The 22,257-nt window shown below is 48.4% G+C and overlaps 1 protein-coding gene across 1 annotated transcript in view; it reads right to left on the reverse strand.

Annotated features, from left to right (window-relative positions):
* Positions 1 to 9,625: 9,625 nt before the first annotated feature.
* Positions 9,626 to 22,257, reverse strand: part of myrf (myelin regulatory factor) — a 108,476-nt gene continuing 95,844 nt past the window's right edge. The window contains 3 exon segments of the mRNA XM_046297264.1: positions 9,626 to 9,722; positions 13,904 to 14,020; positions 14,293 to 14,354. Coding sequence (XP_046153220.1) covers positions 9,643 to 9,722; positions 13,904 to 14,020; positions 14,293 to 14,354 — 259 coding nt within the window. The 3' untranslated portion in view covers positions 9,626 to 9,642.

The raw sequence follows: 22,257 nt of genomic DNA on the forward strand, positions 1-22,257 counted from the left end.
TGAGAAGTGGGGACAGAAGAAATGGGAGGGATGGCAGACATTAAGCACTTCACATGACAAGATACGTTCCAGGATAGGATAGAATTACAAGACCAATTAATAGAAGGATTATGACATACTAGCCAGGGATGACCCAAAACAACAGGTGTGAAAGGTGAACGAAAAATCAAAAAAGAAATAGTCTCACTGTGGTTACCAGATACTGTGAGAGTTAAAGGTAGTGTCTCAAATCTGATACTGGGAAGATGACTACCATCTAAGGCAAACATGGGCGTAGGCTTGTCTAACTGTCTGAAAGGAATGTTATGTTTCCGAACCCATGCTTCGTCCATGAAACAACCCTCAGCCCCAGAGTCAATCAAGGCACTGCATGTAGCACCCGAACTGGTCCAGCGTAGATGGACCGACATAGTAGTACAGGATCTAGATGAAGAGACCTGAGTAGTAGCGCTCACCAGTAGCCCTCCGCTTACTGATGGGCTCTGGCCTCTTACTGGACATGAATCAACAAAATGTCCATCAAATCCGCAATAGAGGCACAGGCGGTTGGTGATCCTCCGTTCCCTCTCCTTAGTCGAGATGCGAATCCCTCCCAGCTGCATGGGCTCAGTCTCAGAGCCAGAGGAGGGAGATGGTTGCGATGCGGAGCAGGGAAACACCGTTGATGCGAGCTCTCTTCCACGAGCCTGGTGACGAAGATCTACCCGTCGTTCTATGCGGATGGCGAGAGCAATCAAAGAGTCCACACTGGAAGGAACCTCCCGAGAGAGAATCTCATCTTTGACCACTGTGTGGAGTCCCTCCAGAAAACGAGCGAGCAGCGCCGGCTCGTTCCAGTCACTAGAGGCAGCAAGAGTACGAAACTCTATAGAGTAATCCGTTATGGATCGATCACCTTGGCATAGGGAAGCCAGGGCCCTAGAAGCCTCCCCACCAAAAACTGAACGGTCAAAAACCCGAATCATCTCCTCTTTAAAGTTCTGGTAATTGTTAGAACAATCAGCCCTTGCCTCCCAGATAGCTGTGCCCCCACTCTCGGGCCCGGCCAGTAAGGAGTGAAATGACGTAAGCAACCCGAGCTCTCTCTCTAGAGTATGTGTTGGGTTGGAGAGAGAACACAATCTCACACTGGGTGAGAAAGGAGCGGCACTCAGTGGGCTGCCCGGAGTAGCAAGGTGGGTTATTAACCCTAGGTTCTGGAGGCTCGGCAGGCCAGGAAGTAACAGGTGGCACGAGACGAAGACTCTGGAACTGTCCAGAGAGGTCGGAAACCTGAGCGGCCAGGTTCTCCACGGCATGGCGAGCAGCAGACAATTCCTGCTCGTGTCTGCCGAGCATGGCTCCTTGGATCTCGACGGCAGTGTTACGAGCGTCTGTAGTCGCTGGGTCCATTCCTTGGTCGGATCCTTCTGTTATGCAGGTGAATGAGGACCCAAAAGCGACTTGGCGAAAACAGAGTTTTTAATCCAGTAAGAAACTTTACAAAACAAAAAGCATAATACTACTCGTAAAGACGAGAACAGACTGGAGACTTGATCGAGAACTGCAGGTTGCCTCGGGAAGGCACTTGAACCTAGCAGACTCAGACACCTGCTCACCACGCAGCATCTGAGGGAAACACGACACGACAGGGCAAAACATAGACACAGCACGGTGAATTATAGATGAGGATCCGACAGGGCAGGTACGGAAAACAAGGAGAGAAATAGGGACTCTAATCAGGGAAAAGGATCGGGAACAGGTGTGGGAAGACTAAATGATGATTAGGGGAATAGGAACAGCTGGGAGCAGGAACGGAACGATAGAGAGAAGAGAGAGCGAGAGAGTGAGAGAGGGAGGGGGAGAGAGAGGGATAAAAAGAGGGAAAGAACCTAATAAGACCAGCAGAGGGAAACGAATAGAAGGGGAAGCACAGGGACAAGACATGATAATTAATGACAAAACATGACAGTAGCTGTCAGAACGGTAGATATACTGTAGCTGTCAGGTGAACGGTAGATATACTGTAGCTGTCAGGTGAATGGTAGATATACTGTAGCTGTCAGGTGAATGGTAGATATACTGTAGCTGTCAGGTGAATGGTAGATATACTGTAGCTGTCAGGTGAATGGTAGATATACTGTAGCTGTCAGGTGAATGGTAGATATACTGTAGCTGTCAGGTGAATGGTAGATATACTGTAGCTGTCAGAACGGTAGATATACTGTAGCTGTCAGGTGAATGGTAGATATACTGTAGCTGTCAGGTGAATGGTAGATATACTGTAGCTGTCAGGTGAATGGTAGATATACTGTAGCTGTCAGAATGGTAGATATACTGTAGCTGTCAGAACGGTAGATATACTGTAGCTGTCAGAACGGTAGATATACTGTAGCTGTCAGGTGAATGGTAGATATACTGTAGCTGTCAGGTGAATGGTAGATATACTGTAGCTGTCAGAATGGTAGATATACTGTAGCTGTCAGGTGAATGGTAGATATACTGTAGCTGTCAGGTGAATGGTAGATATACTGTAGCTGTCAGGTGAACGGTAGATATACTGTAGCTGTCAGAATGGTAGATATACTGTAGCTGTCAGGTGAATGGTAGATATACTGTAGCTGTCAGGTGAATGGTAGATATACTGTAGCTGTCAGGTGAATGGTAGATATACTGTAGTTGTCAGGTGAATGGTAGATATACTGTAGCTGTCAGGTGAATGGTAGATATACTGTAGCTGTCAGGTGAATGGTAGATATACTGTAGCTGTCAGGTGAATGGTAGATATACTGTAGCTGTCAGAACGGTAGATATACTGTAGCTGTCAGGTGAATGGTAGATATACTGTAGCTGTCAGGTGAATGGTAGATATACTGTAGCTGTCAGAATGGTAGATATACTGTAGCTGTCAGAATGGTAGATATACTGTAGCTGTCAGGTGAATGGTAGATATACTGTAGCTGTCAGGTGAATGGTAGATATACTGTAGCTGTCAGGTGAATGGTAGATATACTGTAGCTGTCAGGTGAATGGTAGATATACTGTAGCTGTCAGGTGAATGGTAGATATACTGTAGCTGTCAGGTGAATGGTAGATATACTGTAGCTGTCAGGTGAATGGTAGATATACTGTAGCTGTCAGGTGAATGGTAGATATACTGTAGCTGTCAGGTGAATGGTAGATATACTGTAGCTGTCAGGTGAATGGTAGATATACTGTAGCTGTCAGGTGAATGGTAGATATACTGTAGCTGTCAGGTGAATGGTAGATATACTGTAGCTGTCAGGTGAACGGTAGATATACTGTAGCTGTCAGGTGAATGGTAGATATACTGTAGCTGTCAGAATGGTAGATATATTGTAGCTGTCAGGTGAATGGTAGATATACTGTAGCTGTCAGGTGAATGGTAGATATACTGTAGCTGTCAGGTGAATGGTAGATATACTGTAGCTGTCAGAACGGTAGATATACTGTAGCTGTCAGAACGGTAGATATACTGTAGCTGTCAGGTGAATGGTAGATATACTGTAGCTGTCAGGTGAATGGTAGATATACTGTAGCTGTCAGGTGAATGGTAGATATACTGTAGCTGTCAGGTGAATGGTAGATATACTGTAGTTGTCAGGTGAATGGTAGATATACTGTAGCTGTCAGGTGAACGGTAGATATACTGTAGCTGTCAGAATGGTAGATATACTGTAGCTGTCAGGTGAATGGTAGATATACTGTAGCTGTCAGGTGAATGGTAGATATACTGTAGCTGTCAGGTGAATGGTAGATATACTGTAGTTGTCAGGTGAATGGTAGATATACTGTAGCTGTCAGGTGAATGGTAGATATACTGTAGCTGTCAGGTGAATGGTAGATATACTGTAGCTGTCAGGTGAATGGTAGATATACTGTAGCTGTCAGAACGGTAGATATACTGTAGCTGTCAGGTGAATGGTAGATATACTGTAGCTGTCAGGTGAATGGTAGATATACTGTAGCTGTCAGAATGGTAGATATACTGTAGCTGTCAGAATGGTAGATATACTGTAGCTGTCAGGTGAATGGTAGATATACTGTAGCTGTCAGGTGAATGGTAGATATACTGTAGCTGTCAGGTGAATGGTAGATATACTGTAGCTGTCAGGTGAATGGTAGATATACTGTAGCTGTCAGGTGAATGGTAGATATACTGTAGCTGTCAGGTGAACGGTAGATATACTGTAGCTGTCAGGTGAATGGTAGATATACTGTAGCTGTCAGGTGAATGGTAGATATACTGTAGCTGTCAGGTGAATGGTAGATATACTGTAGCTGTCAGGTGAATGGTAGATATACTGTAGCTTACTGTGGTAAGTTGGTGGTTGTAGATTTCCCTCTAGTGGTGTGGGGGCTGTGCTTTGGCAAAGTGGGTGGGGTTATATCCTTCCTGTTTGGCCCTGTCCGGGGGTGTCCTCGGATGGGGCCACAGTGTCTCCTGACCCCTCCTGTCTCAGCCTCCAGTATTTATGCTGCAGTAGTTTATGTGTCGGGGGGCTAGGGTCAGTTTGTTTATCTGGAGTACTTCTCCTGTCCTATTCGGTGTCCTGTGTAAATCTAAGTGTGCGTTCTCTAATTCTCTCCTTCTCTCCTTCTTTCTCTCTCTCGGAGGACCTGAGCCCTAGAACCATGCCCCAGGACTACCTGACATGATGACTCCTTGCTGTCCCCAGTCCACCTGGCCATGCTGCTGCTCCAGTTTCAACTGGCCTGGGCCCTAGGACCATGTCCCAGGACTACCTGACATGAGGACTCCTTGCTGTCCCCAGTCCACCTGGCCATGCTCCTGCTCCAGTTTAAACTGTTCTGCCTTACTATTATTCAACCATGCTGGTCATTCATGAACATTTGAACATCTTGGCCACGTTCTGTTATAATCTCCACCCGGCACAGCCAGAAGAGGACTGGCCACCCCACATATGCTCTCTCTAATTCTCTCTTTCTTTCTCTCTCTCGGAGGACCTGAGCCCTAGGACCGTGCCCCAGGACTACCTGACATGATGGCTCCTTGCTGTCCCCAGTCCACCTGACTGTGCTGCTGCTCCAGTTTCAACTGTTCTGCCTTATTATTATTTGACCATGCTGGTCATTTATGAACATTTGAACATCTTGGTCATTTTCTGTTATAATCTCTACCCGGCACAGCCAGAAGAGGACTGGCCACCCCACATAGCCCGGTTCCTCTCTAGGTTTCTTCCTAGGTTTTGGCCTTTCTAGGGAGTTTTTCCTAGCCACCGTGCTTTTACACCTGCATTGTTTGCTGTTTGGGGTTTTAGGCTGGGTTTCTGTACAGCACTTTGAGATATCAGCTGATGTACGAAGGGCTATATAAATAAATTTGATTTGATTTGATTTGATTTAGCTGTCAGGTGAATGGTAGATATACTGTAGCTGTCAGGTGAATGGTAGATATACTGTAGCTGTCAGGTGAACGGTAGATATACTGTAGCTGTCAGGTGAATGGTAGATATACTGTAGCTGTCAGAATGGTAGATATATTGTAGCTGTCAGGTGAATGGTAGATATACTGTAGCTGTCAGGTGAATGGTAGATATACTGTAGCTGTCAGGTGAATGGTAGATATACTGTAGCTGTCAGAACGGTAGATATACTGTAGCTGTCAGAAAGGCCGTGGTGGTTCAGGTGAATGTGTGGAGCAGGCCGAGTTGGTTCAGGTGAATGTGTGGAGCAGGCCGCGTTGGTTCAGGTGAATGTGTGGAGCAGGCCGCGTTGGTTCAGGTGAATGTGTGGAGCAGGCCGCGTTGGTTCAGGTGAATGTGTGGAGCAGGCCGTGTTGGTTCAGGGGAATGTGTGGAGCAGGCCGTGTTGGTTCAGGTGAATGTATGGAGCAGGCCGCGTTGGTTCAGGTGAATGTGAGGAGCAGGCCGTGTTGGTTCAGGTGAATGTGTGGAGCAGGCCGTGTTGGTTCAGGTGAATGTGTGGAGCAGGCCGCGTTGGTACAGGTGAATGTGTGGAGCAGGCCGCGTTGGTTCAGGTGAATGTGTGGAGCAGGCCGTGTTGGTTCAGGGGAATGTGTGGAGCAGGCCGTGTTGGTTCAGGTGAATGTATGGAGCAGGCCGCGTTGGTTCAGGTGAATGTGAGGAGCAGGCCGCGTTGGTTCAGGTGAATGTGTGGAGCAGGCCGCGTTGGTTCAGGTGAATGTGTGGAGCAGGCCGCGTTGGTTCAGGTGAATGTGTGGAGCAGGCCGCGTTGGTTCAGGTGAATGTGTGGAGCAGGCCGCGTTGGTTCAGGTGAATGTGTGGAGCAGGCCGCGTTGGTTCAGGTGAATGTGTGGAGCAGGCCGTGTTGGTTCAGGTGAATGTGTGGAGCAGGCCGCGTTGGTACAGGTGAATGTGTGGAGCAGGCCGCGTTGGTTCAGGTGAATGTGTGGAGCAGGCCGGGTTGGTTCAGGTGAATGTGTGGAGCAGGCCGCGTTGGTTCAGGTGAATGTGTGGAGCAGGCCGCGTTGGTTCAGGTGAATGTGTGGAGCAGGCCGCGTTGGTTCAGGTGAATGTGTGGAGCAGGCCGTGTTGGTTCAGGTGAATGTGTGGAGCAGGCCGCGTTGGTTCAGGTGAATGTGTGGAGCAGGCCGTGTTGGTTCAGGTGAATGTGTGGAGCAGGCCGTGTTGGTTCAGGTGAATGTGTGGAGCAGGCCGTGTTGGTTCAGGTGAATGTGTGGAGCAGGCCGCGTTGGTTCAGGTGACTGTGTGGAGCAGGCCGTGTTGGTTCAGGTGAATGTGTGGAGCAGGCCGCGTTGGTTCAGGTGAATGTGTGGAGCAGGCCACGTTGGTTCAGGTGAATGTGTGGAGCAGGCTGCGTTGGTTCAGGTGAATGTGTGGAGCAGGCCGCGTTGGTTCAGGTGAATGTGTGGAGCAGGCCGTGTTGGTTCAGGTGAATGTGTGGAGCAGGCCGCGTTGGTTCAGGTGAATGTGTGGAGAAGGCTGCGTTGGTTCAGGTGAATGTGTGGAGCAGGCCGTGTTGGTTCAGGTGAATGTGTGGAGCAGGCCGTGTTGGTTCAGGTGAATGTGTGGAGCAGGCCGTGTTGGTTCAGGTGAATGTGTGGAGCAGGCCGTGTTGGTTCAGGTGAATGTGTGGAGCAGGCCGTGTTGGTTCAGGTGAATGTGTGGAGCAGGCCATGTGTACTCACCTCATGTGTAGAGTGATTTGTGACATGGAGGAGTTCCTGGTTCCTTGGAGTGATACTGAATAGCTGTTGACAAAACCGAAAATCATTATACATTGCAGTCCCACAATATCTACCTGGTGTCATGTATTCCACATAGTGTCATGTATTCCACATAGTGTCATGTATTCCACATAGTCTGCTAAATGACTTAAATGTAATGTAATGTAGTGTCATGTATTCCACATAGTGTCATGTATTCCACATAGTGTCATGTATTCCACATAGTGTCATGTATTCCACATAGTGTCATGTATTCCACATAGTGTCATGTATTCCACATAGTGTCATGTATTCCACATAGGTTCATGTATTCCACATAGTGTAATGTATTCCACATAGGGTCTTTATTCCACAAAGTGTCATGTATTCCACATAGTGTCATGTATGCCACATAGTGTCATGTATGCCACATAGTGTCATGTATTCCACATAGTGTCATGTATTCCACAAAGTGTCATGTATTCCACAAAGTGTCATGTATTCCACATAGTGTCATGTATTCCACATAGTGCCATGTATTGAATTACAGTTGATCTACACTTTACCAATACAGTCTTAAGAGATCCACACAGGCAGACCCACAGCTGTGTAGAGAACCACACAGGCAGACCCACAGCTGTGTAGAGAACCACACAGGCAGACTCACAGCTGTGTAGAGAACCACACAGGTAGACTCACAGCTGTGTAGAGAACCACACAGGCAGACCCACAGCTGTGTAGAGAACCACACAGGCAGACCCACAGCTGTGTAGAGAACCACACAGGTAGACTCACAGCTGTGTAGAGAACCACACAGACAGACTCACAGCTGTGTAGAGAACCACACAGGCAGACCCACAGCTGTGTAGAGAACCACACAGGCAGACCCACAGCTGTGTAGAGAACCACACAGGCAGACCCACAGCTGTGTAGAGAACCACACAGGTAGACCCACAGCTGTGTAGAGAACCACACAGACAGACTCACAGCTGTGTAGAGAACCACACAGACAGACTCACAGCTGTGTAGAGAACCACACAGTCAGACTCACAGCTGTGTAGAGAACCACACAGTCAGACTCACAGCTGTGTAGAGAACCACACAGTCAGACTCACAGCTGTGTAGAGAACCACACAGGCAAACCCACAGCTGTGTAGAGAACCACACAGGTAGACCCACAGCTGTGTAGAGAACCACACAGGTAGACCCACAGCTGTGTAGAGAACCACAGAAGCAGACCCACAGCTGTGTAGAGAACCACACAGAAGCAGACCCACAGTTGTGTAGAGAACCACACAGGTAGACCCACAGCTGTGTAGAGAACCACACAGGTAGACCCACAGCTGTGTAGAGAACCACACAGGCAGACCCACAGCTGTGTAGAGAACCACAGCTGTGTAGAGAACCACACAGGCAGACTCACAGCTGTGTAGAGAACCACACAGGTAGACTCACAGCTGTGTAGAGAACCACACAGGCAGACCCACAGCTGTGTAGAGAACCACACAGGTAGACCCACAGCTGTGTAGAGAACCACACAGGCAGACCCACAGCTGTGTAGAGAACCACACAGGTAGACCCACAGCTGTGTAGAGAACCACACAGGCAGACCCACAGCTGTGTAGAGAACCACACAGGCAGACTCACAGCTGTGTAGAGAACCACACAGGTAGACTCACAGCTGTGTAGAGAACCACACAGGCAGACCCACAGCTGTGTAGAGAACCACACAGGCAGACCCACAGCTGTGTAGAGAACCACACAGGTAGACCCACAGCTGTGTAGAGAACCACACAGGTAGACCCACAGCTGTGCAGAGAACCACAGACCCACAGCTGTGTAGACCCACAGCTGTGTAGAGAACCACACAGGCAGACCCACAGCTGTGTAGAGAACCACACAGGTAGACCCACAGCTGTGTAGAGAACCACACAGGTAGACCCACAGCTGTGTAGAGAACCACACAGGTAGACCCACAGCTGTGTAGAGAACCACACAGGTAGACCCACAGCTGTGTAGAGAACCACACAGGCAGACCCACAGCTGTGTAGAGAACCACACAGGTAGACCCACAGCTGTGTAGAGAACCACACAGGTAGACCCACAGCTGTGTAGAGAACCACACAGGCAGACCCACAGCTGTGTAGAGAACCACACAGGTAGACCCACCTGCAGCTGTCAGAATGGGGACAGTTGTGTGATGAAATGTGTTGGTTTGTCTCCAGGATGTGCAGATCTATAAGGGAAGGGGACGATCTTCCTCCTGTTTCCTCCTCCGTGCTGATGTGTGTGTTGTCCCTGCGTTGTCTCTGAGGCAGGGGCAGTGTCTGCTGGTCTTCAGGCCCACCAGGTCCAGGCAGTCGGTTGTTGACCCCCCCCACTCCCCCTACACCCCCCAGGTCCTGTGCAGGGGCAGGTTTCTTAGCCTTGGACAGGTAGATGGGAGCGGAGGTGTGGCTGAGACGGTTCCATTAGCGTCCGTCCTTGTCCATAGGCCTGGACTTGGCCTTCTTGTTGATGCTGCGCAGTGTAGGGACTGGACTACTTACTTCTACAAGAGAGAGGATGGAGAAAGGTACCATTAATGGAGACAGGTACCATTTAATGGAGACAGGTACCATTAACATAGACAGGTACCATTAACATAGACAGGTACCATTAACATAGACAGGTACCATTAACATAGACAGGTACCATTAACATAGACAGGTACCATTAACATAGACAGGTACCATTAATGGAAACAGGTACCATTTAATGGAGACAGGTACCATTAACATAGACAGGTACCATTTAACGGAGACAGGTACCATTAACATAGACAGGTACCATTAACATAGACAGGTACCATTAACATAGACAGGTACCATTTAACGGAGACAGGTACCATTAACATAGACAGGTACCATTAACATAGACAGGTACCATTAATGGAGACAGGTACCATTAACATAGACAGGTACCATTAACATAGACAGGTACCATTAATGGAGACGGGTACCATTAATGGAGACAGGTACCATTAACATAGACAGGTACCATTAACATAGACAGGTACCATTAACATAGACAGGTACCATTAACATAGACAGGTACCATTAATGGATACAGGTACCATTAACATAGACAGGTACCATTAACATAGACAGGTACCATTAACATAGACAGGTACCATTAACATAGACAGGTACCATTAACATAGACAGGTACCATTAATGGAGACAGGTACCATTAACATAGACAGGTACCATTAACATAGACAGGTACCATTAACACAGACAGGTACCATTAACACAGACAGGTACCATTAACATAGACAGGTACCATTAACATAGACAGGTACCATTTAATGGAGACAGGTACCATTTAATGGAGACAGGTACCATTAACATAGACAGGTACCATTAACATAGACAGGTACCATTAATGGAGACAGGTACCATTAATGGAGACAGGTACCATTTAATGGAGACAGGTACCATTAACATAGACAGGTACCATTAACATAGACAGGTACCATTAACATAGACAGGTACCATTTAATGGAGACAGGTACCATTAACATAGACAGGTACCATTAACATAGACAGGTACCATTTAATGGAGACGGGTACCATTAATGGAGACAGGTACCATTAACATAGACAGGTACCATTAACATAGACAGGTACCATTAACATAGACAGGTACCATTAATGGAGACAGGTACCATTAACATAGACAGGTACCATTAACATAGACAGGTACCATTAACATAGACAGGTACCATTAATGGAGACAGGTACCATTTAATGGAGACAGGTACCATTAACATAGACAGGTACCATTAACATAGACAGGTACCATTAACATAGACAGGTACCATTAATGGAGACAGGTACCATTAACACAGACAGGTACCATTAACATAGACAGGTACCATTAACATAGACAGGTACCATTAACATAGAGACAGGTATCATTAACATAGACAGGTACCATTAACATGGAAAGGTACAGGTACCATTAACACATTAACATAGACAGGTACCATTAACATAGACAGGTACCATTAACATAGACAGGTACCATTAACATAGACAGGTACCATTAATGGGTAGACAGGTACCATTTAATGGAGACAGGTACCATTAACATAGACAGGTACCATTAACATAGACAGGTACCATTAATGGAGACAGGTACCATTAACATAGACAGGTACCATTAACATAGACAGGTACCATTAACGGAGACAGGTACCATTTAATGGAGACAGGTACCATTAACATAGACAGGTACCATTAACATAGACAGGTACCATTTAATGGATACAGGTACCATTTAATGGAGACAGGTACCATTAACATAGACAGGTACCATTAACATAGACAGGTACCATTAATGGAGACAGGTACCATTAACATTAGACAGGTACCATTAACATAGACAGGTACCATTAATGGAGAAAGGTACCATTAACATAGGCAGGTACCATTAACATAGACAGGTACCATTAACATAGACAGGTACCATTAACATAGACAGGTACCATTAACATAGACCATTAACAGGTACCATTAACCATTAATGACAGGTACCATTTAATGGAGACAGGTACCATTAACATAGACAGGTACCATTAACATAGACAGGTACCATTAACATAGACAGGTACCATTAACATAGACAGGTACCATTAACATAGACAGGTACCATTAATGGAGACAGGTACCATTAACACAGACAGGTACCATTAACATAGACAGGTACCATTAACATAGACAGGTACCATTAACATAGACAGGTACCATTTAATGGATACAGGTACCATTAACATAGACAGGTACCATTAATGGAGACAGGTACCATTTAATGGAGACAGGTACCATTAACATAGACAGGTACCATTAACATAGACAGGTACCATTTAATGGAGACAGGTACCATTAACATAGACAGGTACCATTAACATAGACAGGTACCATTAACATAGACAGGTACCATTAATGGAGACAGGTACCATTAACATAGACAGGTACCATTAACATAGACAGGTACCATTAACATAGACAGGTACCATTAACATAGACAGGTACCATTAACATAGACAGGTACCATTAACATAGACAGGTACCATTAATGGAGACAGGTACCATTAACATAGACAGGTACCATTAACATAGACAGGTACCATTAACATAGACAGGTACCATTAACATAGACAGGTACCATTAACATAGACAGGTACCATTAATGGAGACAGGTACCATTAACATAGACAGGTACCATTAACATAGACAGGTACCATTAACACAGACAGGTACCATTAACATAGACAGGTACCATTAACATAGACAGGTACCATTAACATAGACAGGTACCATTAATGGAGACAGGTACCATTAACATAGACAGGTACCATTAACATAGACAGGTACCATTAACATAGACAGGTACCATTAACATAGACAGGTACCATTAACATAGACATGTACCATTAATGGAGACAGGTACCATTAACATAGACAAGTACCATTAACATAGACAGGTACCATTAACATAGACAGGTACCATTAACATAGACAGGTACCATTAATGGAGACAGGTACCATTAATGGAGACAGGTACCATTAACATAGACAGGTACCATTAACATAGACAGGTACCATTAACATAACATAGACAGGTACCATTAATGGAGACAGGTACCATTTAATGGAGACAGGTACCATTAACATAGACAGGTACCATTAACATAGACAGGTACCATTAACATAGACAGGTATCATTTAATGGAGACAGGTACCATTAACATAGACAGGTACCATCCTTCTGTAGCTCAGTTGGTAGAGCATGGCGCTTGTAACGCCAGAGTAGTGGGTTCGAGCCCCGGGACCACCAATACGTAGAATGTATGCACACATGACTGTAAGTCGCTTTGGATAAAAGCGTCTGCTAAATGGCATATATTATATTTATTTTTAATGGTGACAGGTACCATTAACACAGACAGGTACCATTAACATAGACAGGTACCATTAACATAGACAGGTACCATTAATGGAGACAGGTACCATTAATGAAGACAGGTACCATTAACATAGACAGGTACCATTAACATAGACAGGTACCATTAACATAGACAGGTACCATTAACATAGACAGGTACCATTAACATAGACAGGTACCATTAATGGAGACAGGTACCATTAACATAGACAGGTACCATTAACATAGACAGGTACCATTAACATAGACAGGTACCATTAACATAGACAGGTACCATTAACATAGACAGGTACCATTAACATAGACAGGTACCATTAACATAGACAGGTACCATTAATGAAGACAGGTACCATTAACATAGACAGGTACCATTAACATAGACAGGTACCATTAACATAGACAGGTACCATTAACATAGACAGGTACCATTAATGGAGACAGGTACCATTAATGAAGACAGGTACCATTAACATAGACAGGTACCATTAACATAGACAGGTACCATTAACATAGACAGGTACATTTGTTGTTGATATATTTGCTGTGTCACTGTAATGTCACTTAAGCATTTATGAAATGAATAATCACTGATTATCCATAGGTTATGAATGAAGTGAAGATACAGTGAAGTATTTAATCTGGTATGGTAATGGATGAATGGTTATGAATGTGTTATGAAGTGAAGATACAGTGAAGTATTTAATCTGGTATGGTAAGACAGGCGGGTCAATGTTTTCTTACCCAGTGTTGACTGGTTGGTGCTTGGCGAAAGAGTAGTTGCTGATTGGTTGTTTGTGGCAGTTGTAGGTGGACAGCAAGCTGCAGGATTGGCCAGTGAAGGAGAGGGTGGGACTGTATCTACACAGAATAGATAGGTTCATAACATATGATTTATGATGATGTCCTGTAGGATCAGTTTGGTTTCTAATGTCTTTATGAGAATCCTAAAACAATACTCTATACATCGTGTTTAGATCGTAAAGTCTGTTACAAATACATGGTGCCCATCTTTAGTCAGTCCAATAACTAACAATCGTAAATAAGCCTCAGAGATAGCTAGTCCTTTCTACCACTAAATACTGCCCATCTAGCAATCCGAAGAGGGATGTATATGTCTGTGTGTCTCTGACCTTGACGCGTGGAGATGGTGGATCGAGGAGCAGATGCCATCCTAGATGATCCCTCTGCAGACCTGGACCAGAGGGGTATGAAAACATACTGTGAGAGGAGAAGGGAGATGGAATGGAATAGAATAGAAGGGAATAGAATATAATAGAATGGAATGGAATATAATAGAATGGAATAGAAGGGAATAGAATAGAACAGAATGGAATAGAATATAATAGAATGGAATAGAAGGGAATAGAATGGAATAGAATATAATAGAATGAAATAGAATATAATAGAATGGAATGGAATATAATAGAATGGAATAGAAGGGAATAGAATAGAACAGAATGGAATGGAATATAATAGAATGGAATGGAATATAATAGAATGGAATAGAATATAATAGAATGAAATAGAATATAATAGAATGGAATGGAATATAATAGAATGGAATAGAAGGGAATAGAATAGAATATAATGGAATGGAATAGAATAGAATGGAATAGAAGGGAATAGAATAGAACAGAATGGAATGGAATAGAATAAAAGGGAATAGAATATAAAAGAATGGAATGGAATATAATAGAATGGAATAGAAGGGAATAGAATAGAACAGAATGGAATGGAATAAATAGAATGGAATGGAATATAATAGAATGGAATAGAATATAATAGAATGGAATAGAATATAATAGAATGGAATGGAATATAATAGAATGGAATGGGAATAGAATATAATGTAATGGAATAGAATAGAATGGAATAGAAGAGAGATGGAAAGGAATAGAATAGAATGGAATAGAATGGAAGGGAATGGAATAGAATGGAAGGGAAGGGAATAGAATAGAAGGGAATGGAAGGGAATGGAATAGAATGGAATAGAAGGGAAGGGAATGGAATGGAATAGAAGGGAATGGAATAGAATGGAAGGGAAGGGAATGGAATAGAATGGAAGGGAATGGAATAGAAGGGAAGGGAATGGAATAGAAGGGAAGGGAATGGAATAGAATGGAATAGAAGGGAAGGGAATGGAATGGAATAGAAGGGAATGGAATAGAATGGAAGGGAAGGGAATAGAAGGGAAGGGAATGGAATAGAAGGGAAGGGAATGGAATAGAATGGAATAGAAGGGAATGGAATAGAAGGGAATAGAAGGGAAGGGAATGGAATGGAATAGAAGGGAATGGAATAGAATGGAAGGGAAGGGAATGGAATAGAATGGAAGGGAATGGAATAGAATGGAAGGGAAGGGAAGGGAATGGAATAGAATGGAATGGAAGGGGAATGGAATAAATGGAAGGGAATGGAATAGAATGGAATGGAAGGGGAATGGAATAGAATGGAAGGGAATGGAATAGAATGGAAGGGAAGGGAAGGGAATGGAATAGAATGGAATGGAAGGGGAATGGAATAAATGGAAGGGAATGGAATAGAATGGAATGGAAGGGGAATGGAATAGAAGGGAAGGGAATGGAATAGAAGGGAAGGGAATGGAATAGAATGGAATAGAAGGGAATGGAATAGAATGGAATAGAAGGGAAGGGAATGGAATGGAATAGAATGGAATAGAAGGGAAGGGAATGGAATGGAATAGAAGGGAATGGAATAGAATGGAAGGGAATGGAATAGAATGGAAGGGAATGGAATAGAAGGGAAGGGAATGGAATAGAAGGGAAGGGAATGGAATAGAATGGAATAGAAGGGAAGGGAATGGAATGGAATAGAAGGGAATGGAATAGAATGGAAGGGAAGGGAATGGAATAGAATGGAATGGAAGGGAAGGAATGGAATAGAATGGAATGGAAGGGAATGGAATAAATGGAAGGGAATGGAATAGAATGGAATGGAAGGGGAATGGAATAGAATGGAAGGGAAGGGAAGGGAAGGAATGGAATAGAATGGAATGGAAGGGGAATGGAATAGAATGGAAGGGAATTCTAGCAGATGGCATCAGATGGGGAGGGGCATAGATATTGCACGATAATCACGTGATAGAATAGTAATGAATGCTGAAATGTCACCTTTGTACTTTGTATAGTTGATTTAATGGTCTCCAGAATGATGTGCATTGTGAAACACAATACACATTTCAACTATGGGTGGACAATAAAGTAATTCTAAAGTAATCATACAGAGTTTTGAATATGAGACGAGTGGATTTGGTTGTACAGTGTTGGTGCTGGGTTGAAAGTGGTTTGCACCTTTCACCCTACCTACTTTCAGAATACATTTGCCAGTATAGGCCTACTTCATGGAATGTTCCAGACTGAGCAACCAAGTCAACAGTAGAAATGAGTCATGACCTCTTGAGACACAGCCTGGGAAACACCCTAATTACCAACTTTAAGTACGGAGTAGAGTAGGGAATGAGAGTAGGGAATTAAAAAATAAAAGAGAGAGAGAGAGAGAAAGGTAGAGGGAGAAAGGTAGAGGGAGAGCATACCATGGACAGAGTGGTGGACAGAGTGGTGGACAGAGTGGTGGACAGAGCGGTGGACAGAGTGGTGGACAGAGTGGTGGACAGAGTGGTGGACAGAGTGGTGGACAGAGCGGTGGACAGAGTGGTGGACAGAGCGGTGGACAGAGTGGTGGACAGAGCAGAGTGGTGGACAGAGCGGTGGACAGAGTGGTGGACAGAGCAGAGTGGTGGACAGAGCAGAGTGGTGGACAGAGCAGAGTGGTGGACAGAGCAGAGTGGTGGACAGAGCAGAGTGGTGGACAGAGCGGTGGACAGAGCAGAGTGGTGGACAGAGCAGAGTGGTGGACAGAGCAGAGTGGTGGACAGAGCGGTGGACAGAGTGGTGGACAGAGCAGAGTGGTGGACAGAGCAGAGTGGTGGACAGAGCGGTGGACAGAGCAGAGTGGTGGACAGAGCAGAGTGGTGGACAGAGCAGAGTGGTGGACAGAGCGGTGGACAGAGCAGAGTGGTGGACAGAGCAGAGTGGTGGACAGAGCAGAGTGGTGGACAGAGCGGTGGACAGAGCAGAGTGGTGGACAGAGCAGAGTGGTGGACAGAGCAGAGTGGTGGACAGAGCAGAGTGGTGGACAGAGCGGTGGACAGAGCAGAGTGGTGGACAGAGTGGTGGACAGAGCGGTGGACAGAGTGGTGGACAGAGCAGAGCGGTGGACAGAGCAGAGCGGTGGACAGAGCAGAGTGGTGGACAGAGCGGTGGACAGAGTGGTGGACAGAGCGGTGGACAGAGTGGTGGACAGAGCGGTGGACAGAGCAGAGTGGTGGACAGAGCAGAGTGGTGGACAGAGCAGAGTGGTGGACAGAGTGGTGGACAGAGCAGAGTGGTGGACAGAGCAGAGTGGTGGACAGAGCAGAGTGGTGGACAGAGGGGTGGACAGAGCAGAGTGGTGGACAGAGTGGTGGACAGAGCAGAGTGGTGGACAGAGCGGTGGACAGAGCAGAGTGGTGGACAGAGCAGAGTGGTGGACAGAGGGGTGGACAGAGCAGAGTGGTGGACAGAGCAGAGTGGTGGACAGAGGGGTGGACAGAGCAGAGTGGTGGACAGAGCAGAGTGGTGGACAGAGCAGAGTGGTGGACAGAGGGGTGGACAGAGCAGAGTGGTGGACAGAGTGGTGGACAGAGCAGAGTGGTGGACAGAGCAGAGTGGTGGACAGAGCGGTGGACAGAGCAGAGTGGTGGACAGAGCAGAGGGGTGGACAGAGCAGAGGGGTGGACAGAGCAGAGTGGTGGACAGAGCGGTGGACAGAGCGGTGGACAGAGCAGAGTGGTGGACAGAGTGGTGGACAGAGCAGAGTGGTGGACAGAGCAGAGTGGTGGACAGAGCAGAGTGGTGGACAGAGCAGAGTGGTGGACAGAGCGGTGGACAGAGTGGTGGACAGAGCAGAGTGGTGGACAGAGCGGTGGACAGAGTGGTGGACAGAGCAGAGTGGTGGACAGAGTGGTGGACAGAGTGGTGGACAGAGCAGAGTGGTGGACAGAGCAGAGTGGTGGACAGAGGGGTGGACAGAGCGGTGGACAGAGTGGTGGACAGAGCAGAGTGGTGGACAGAGGGGTGGACAGAGCAGAGCGGTGGACAGAGTGGTGGACAGAGCAGAGTGGTGGACAGAGCAGAGTGGTGGACAGAGCAGAGTGGTGGACAGAGCGGTGGACAGAGTGGTGGACAGAGCGGTGGACAGAGTGGTGGACAGAGTGGTGGACAGAGCAGAGTGGTGGACAGAGGGGTGGACAGAGCAGAGTGGTGGACAGAGCGGTGGACAGAGCGGTGGACAGAGTGGTGGACAGAGCAGAGTGGTGGACAGAGCAGAGTGGTGGACAGAGCAGAGTGGTGGACAGAGCAGAGTGGTGGACAGAGCGGTGGACAGAGTGGTGGACAGAGTGGTGGACAGAGTGGTGGACAGAGTGGTGGACAGAGCGGTGGACAGAGCAGAGTGGTGGACAGAGCAGAGTGGTGGACAGAGCGGTGGACAGAGTGGTGGACAGAGTGGTGGATAGAGCGGTGGACAGAGTGGTGGACAGAGTGGTGGATAGAGCGGTGGACAGAGTGGTGGACAGAGTGGTGGACAGAGTGGTGGACAGAGTGGTGGACAGAGTGGTGGACAGAGCAGAGTGGTGGACAGAGCAGAGTGGTGGACAGAGCGGTGGACAGAGTGGTGGACAGAGTGGTGGACAGAGCGGTGGACAGAGCGGTGGACAGAGCGGTGGACAGAGCAGAGTGGTGGACAGAGCAGAGTGGTGGACAGAGCGGTGGACAGAGTGGTGGACAGAGTGGTGGACAGAGCGGTGGACAGAGGTGTGGACAGAGCAGAGTGGTGGACAGAGTGGTGGACAGAGTGGTGGACAGAGTGGTGGACAGAGCAGAGTGGTGGACAGAGCAGAGTGGTGGACAGAGCGGTGGACAGAGTGGTGGACAGAGAGGTGGACAGAGTGGTGGACAGAGTGGTGGACAGAGTGGTGGACAGAGTGGTGGACAGAGCGGTGGACAGAGCAGTGGTGGACAGAGCGGTGGACAGAGTGGTGGACAGAGCAGAGTGGTGGATGGACGGAGGACAGAGTGGTGGACAGAGCAGAGTGGTGGACAGAGCAGAGTGGTGGACAGAGCAGAGTGGTGGACAGAGCAGAGTGGTGGACAGAGAGTGGTGGACAGAGTGGTGGACAGAGCGGTGGACAGAGCAGAGTGGACAGAGCAGAGTGGTGGACAGAGCAGAGTGGTGGACAGACAGAGCAGGTGTGGACAGAGTGGTGGACAGAGCAGAGTGGTGGACAGAGCAGAGTGGTGGACAGAGCGGTGGACAGAGCAGAGTGGTGGACAGAGCAGAGTGGTGGACAGAGCAGAGTGGTGGACAGAGCGGTGGACAGAGCAGAGTGGTGGACAGAGCAGAGTGGTGGACAGAGCAGAGTGGTGGACAGAGCGGTGGACAGAGCAGAGTGGTGGACAGAGCAGAGTGGTGGACAGACAGAGCAGTGGTGGACAGAGCAGAGTGGTGGACAGAGCGGTGGACAGAGCAGAGTGGTGGACAGAGTGGTGGACAGAGCGGTGGTGGACAGAGTGGTGGACAGAGCAGAGTGGTGGACAGAGCAGAGCGGTGGACAGAGCAGAGTGGTGGACAGAGCAGAGTGGACAGAGTGGTGGACAGAGCAGAGTGGTGGACAGAGTGGTGGACAGAGCGGTGGACAGAGCAGAGTGGTGGACAGAGCAGAGTGGTGGACAGAGCAGAGTGGTGGACAGAGCAGAGTGGTGGACAGAGCAGAGTGGGACAGAGCAGAGTGGTGGACAGAGTGGTGGACAGAGCAGAGTGGTGGACAGAGCAGAGTGGACAGAGCAGAGTGGTGGACAGAGCGGTGGAGCAGAGTGGTGGACAGAGTGGTGGACAGAGCAGAGTGGTGGACAGAGCGGTGGACAGAGCAGAGTGGTGGACAGAGCAGAGTGGTGGACAGAGGGGTGGACAGAGCAGAGTGGTGGACAGAGCAGAGTGGTGGACAGAGGGGTGGACAGAGCAGAGTGGTGGACAGAGCAGAGTGGTGGACAGAGCAGAGTGGTGGACAGAGCAGAGTGGTGGACAGAGTGGTGGACAGAGCAGAGTGGTGGACAGAGCAGAGTGGTGGACAGAGCGGTGGACAGAGTGGTGGACAGAGCAGAGGGGTGGACAGAGCAGAGGGTGGACAGAGCAGAGTGGTGGACAGAGCGGTGGACAGAGCAGAGTGGTGGACAGAGTGGTGGACAGAGTGGTGGACAGAGCAGGTGGACAGAGCAGAGTGGTGGACAGAGCAGAGTGGTGGACAGAGCAGAGTGGTGGACAGAGCAGAGTGGTGGACAGAGCGGTGGACAGAGTGGTGGACAGAGTGGTGGACAGAGTGGTGGACAGAGTGGTGGACAGAGCAGAGTGGTGGACAGAGCAGAGTGGTGGACAGAGGGGTGGACAGAGTGGTGGACAGAGTGGTGGACAGAGTGGTGCAGAGTGGTGGACAGACAGAGGGGTGGACAGAGCAGAGCGGTGGACAGAGTGGTGGACAGAGCAGAGTGGACAGAGCAGAGTGGTGGACAGAGCAGAGTGGTGGACAGAGCGGTGGACAGAGTGGTGGACACAGAGTGGTGGACAGAGCGGTGGACAGAGCAGAGTGGTGGACAGTGGACAGAGCAGAGTGGTGGACAGAGCGGTGGACAGAGTGGTGGACAAGTGGTGGACAGAGCAGAGTGGTGGACAGAGCAGAGTGGTGGACAGAGCAGAGTGGTGGACAGAGTGAGTGGTGGACAGAGCGGTGGACAGAGTGGTGGACAGAGCAGAGTGGTGGACAGAGTGGTGGACAGAGCGGTGGACAGAGCAGAGTGGTGGACAGAGCAGAGTGGTGGACAGAGCGGTGGACAGAGTGGTGGACAGAGTGGTGGACAGAGCACAGAGTGGTGGACAGAGCAGTGGTGGACAGAGCGGTGGACAGAGTGGGTGGACAGAGTGGTGGACAGAGCAGAGCAGAGTGGTGGACAGAGCAGAGTGGTGGACAGAGCGGTGGACAGAGTGGTGGACAGAGTGGTGGACAGAGTGGACAGAGCGGTGGACAGAGTGGTGGAGAGTGGACAGAGTGGTGGACAGAGTGGTGGACAGAGCAGAGTGGTGGACAGAGCAGAGTGGTGGACAGAGGGTGGACAGAGGGGTGGACAGAGCAGAGGTGGACAGAGTGGTGGACAGAGCAGACAGAGTGGTGGACAGAGCAGAGTGGTGGACAGAGCAGAGTGGTGGACAGAGCGGTGGACAGAGTGGTGGACAGAGCAGAGTGGTGGACAGAGTGGTGGACAGAGTGGTGGACAGAGCAGAGTGGTGGACAGAGCAGAGTGGTGGACAGAGGGGTGGACAGAGCAGAGTGGACAGAGTGGTGGACAGAGCAGAGTGGTGGACAGAGCAGAGTGGTGGACAGAGCAGAGTGGTGGACAGAGGGTGGGACAGAGTGGACAGAGGGGTGGACAGAGCAGAGTGGTGGACAGAGCAGAGTGGTGGACAGAGCGGTGGACAGAGAGGTGGACAGAGTGGTGGACAGAGCAGAGTGGTGGACAGACAGGGGTGGACAGAGCAGAGTGGTGGACAGAGGTGGACAGAGCAGAGGGTGGACAGAGTGGTGGACAGAGTGGTGGACAGACAGAGTGGGACAGAGGGTGGACAGAGTGGTGGACAGACAGAGTGGTGGACAGAGCAGCAGAGTGGTGGACAGAGCAGTGGTGGACAGAGCAGAGTGGTGGACAGAGTGGTGGACAGAGCGGTGGACAGAGTGGTGGACAGAGTGGTGGACAGAGTGGTGGACAGAGCAGACAGTGGTGGACAGAGCGGTGGACAGAGTGGTGGACAGAGTGGTGGACAGAGCGGTGGACAGAGTGGTGGACAGAGTGGTGGACAGAGTGGTGGACAGAGCGGTGGACAGAGCGGTGGACAGAGCAGAGTGGTGGACAGAGCGGTGGACAGAGCGGTGGACAGAGCGGTGGACAGAGTGGTGGACAGAGTGGTGGACAGAGTGGTGGACAGAGCAG

This window comes from Oncorhynchus gorbuscha, linkage group LG01 (genome assembly GCF_021184085.1).
Source record: "Oncorhynchus gorbuscha isolate QuinsamMale2020 ecotype Even-year linkage group LG01, OgorEven_v1.0, whole genome shotgun sequence".
Lineage (NCBI taxonomy): Eukaryota > Metazoa > Chordata > Actinopteri > Salmoniformes > Salmonidae > Oncorhynchus > Oncorhynchus gorbuscha.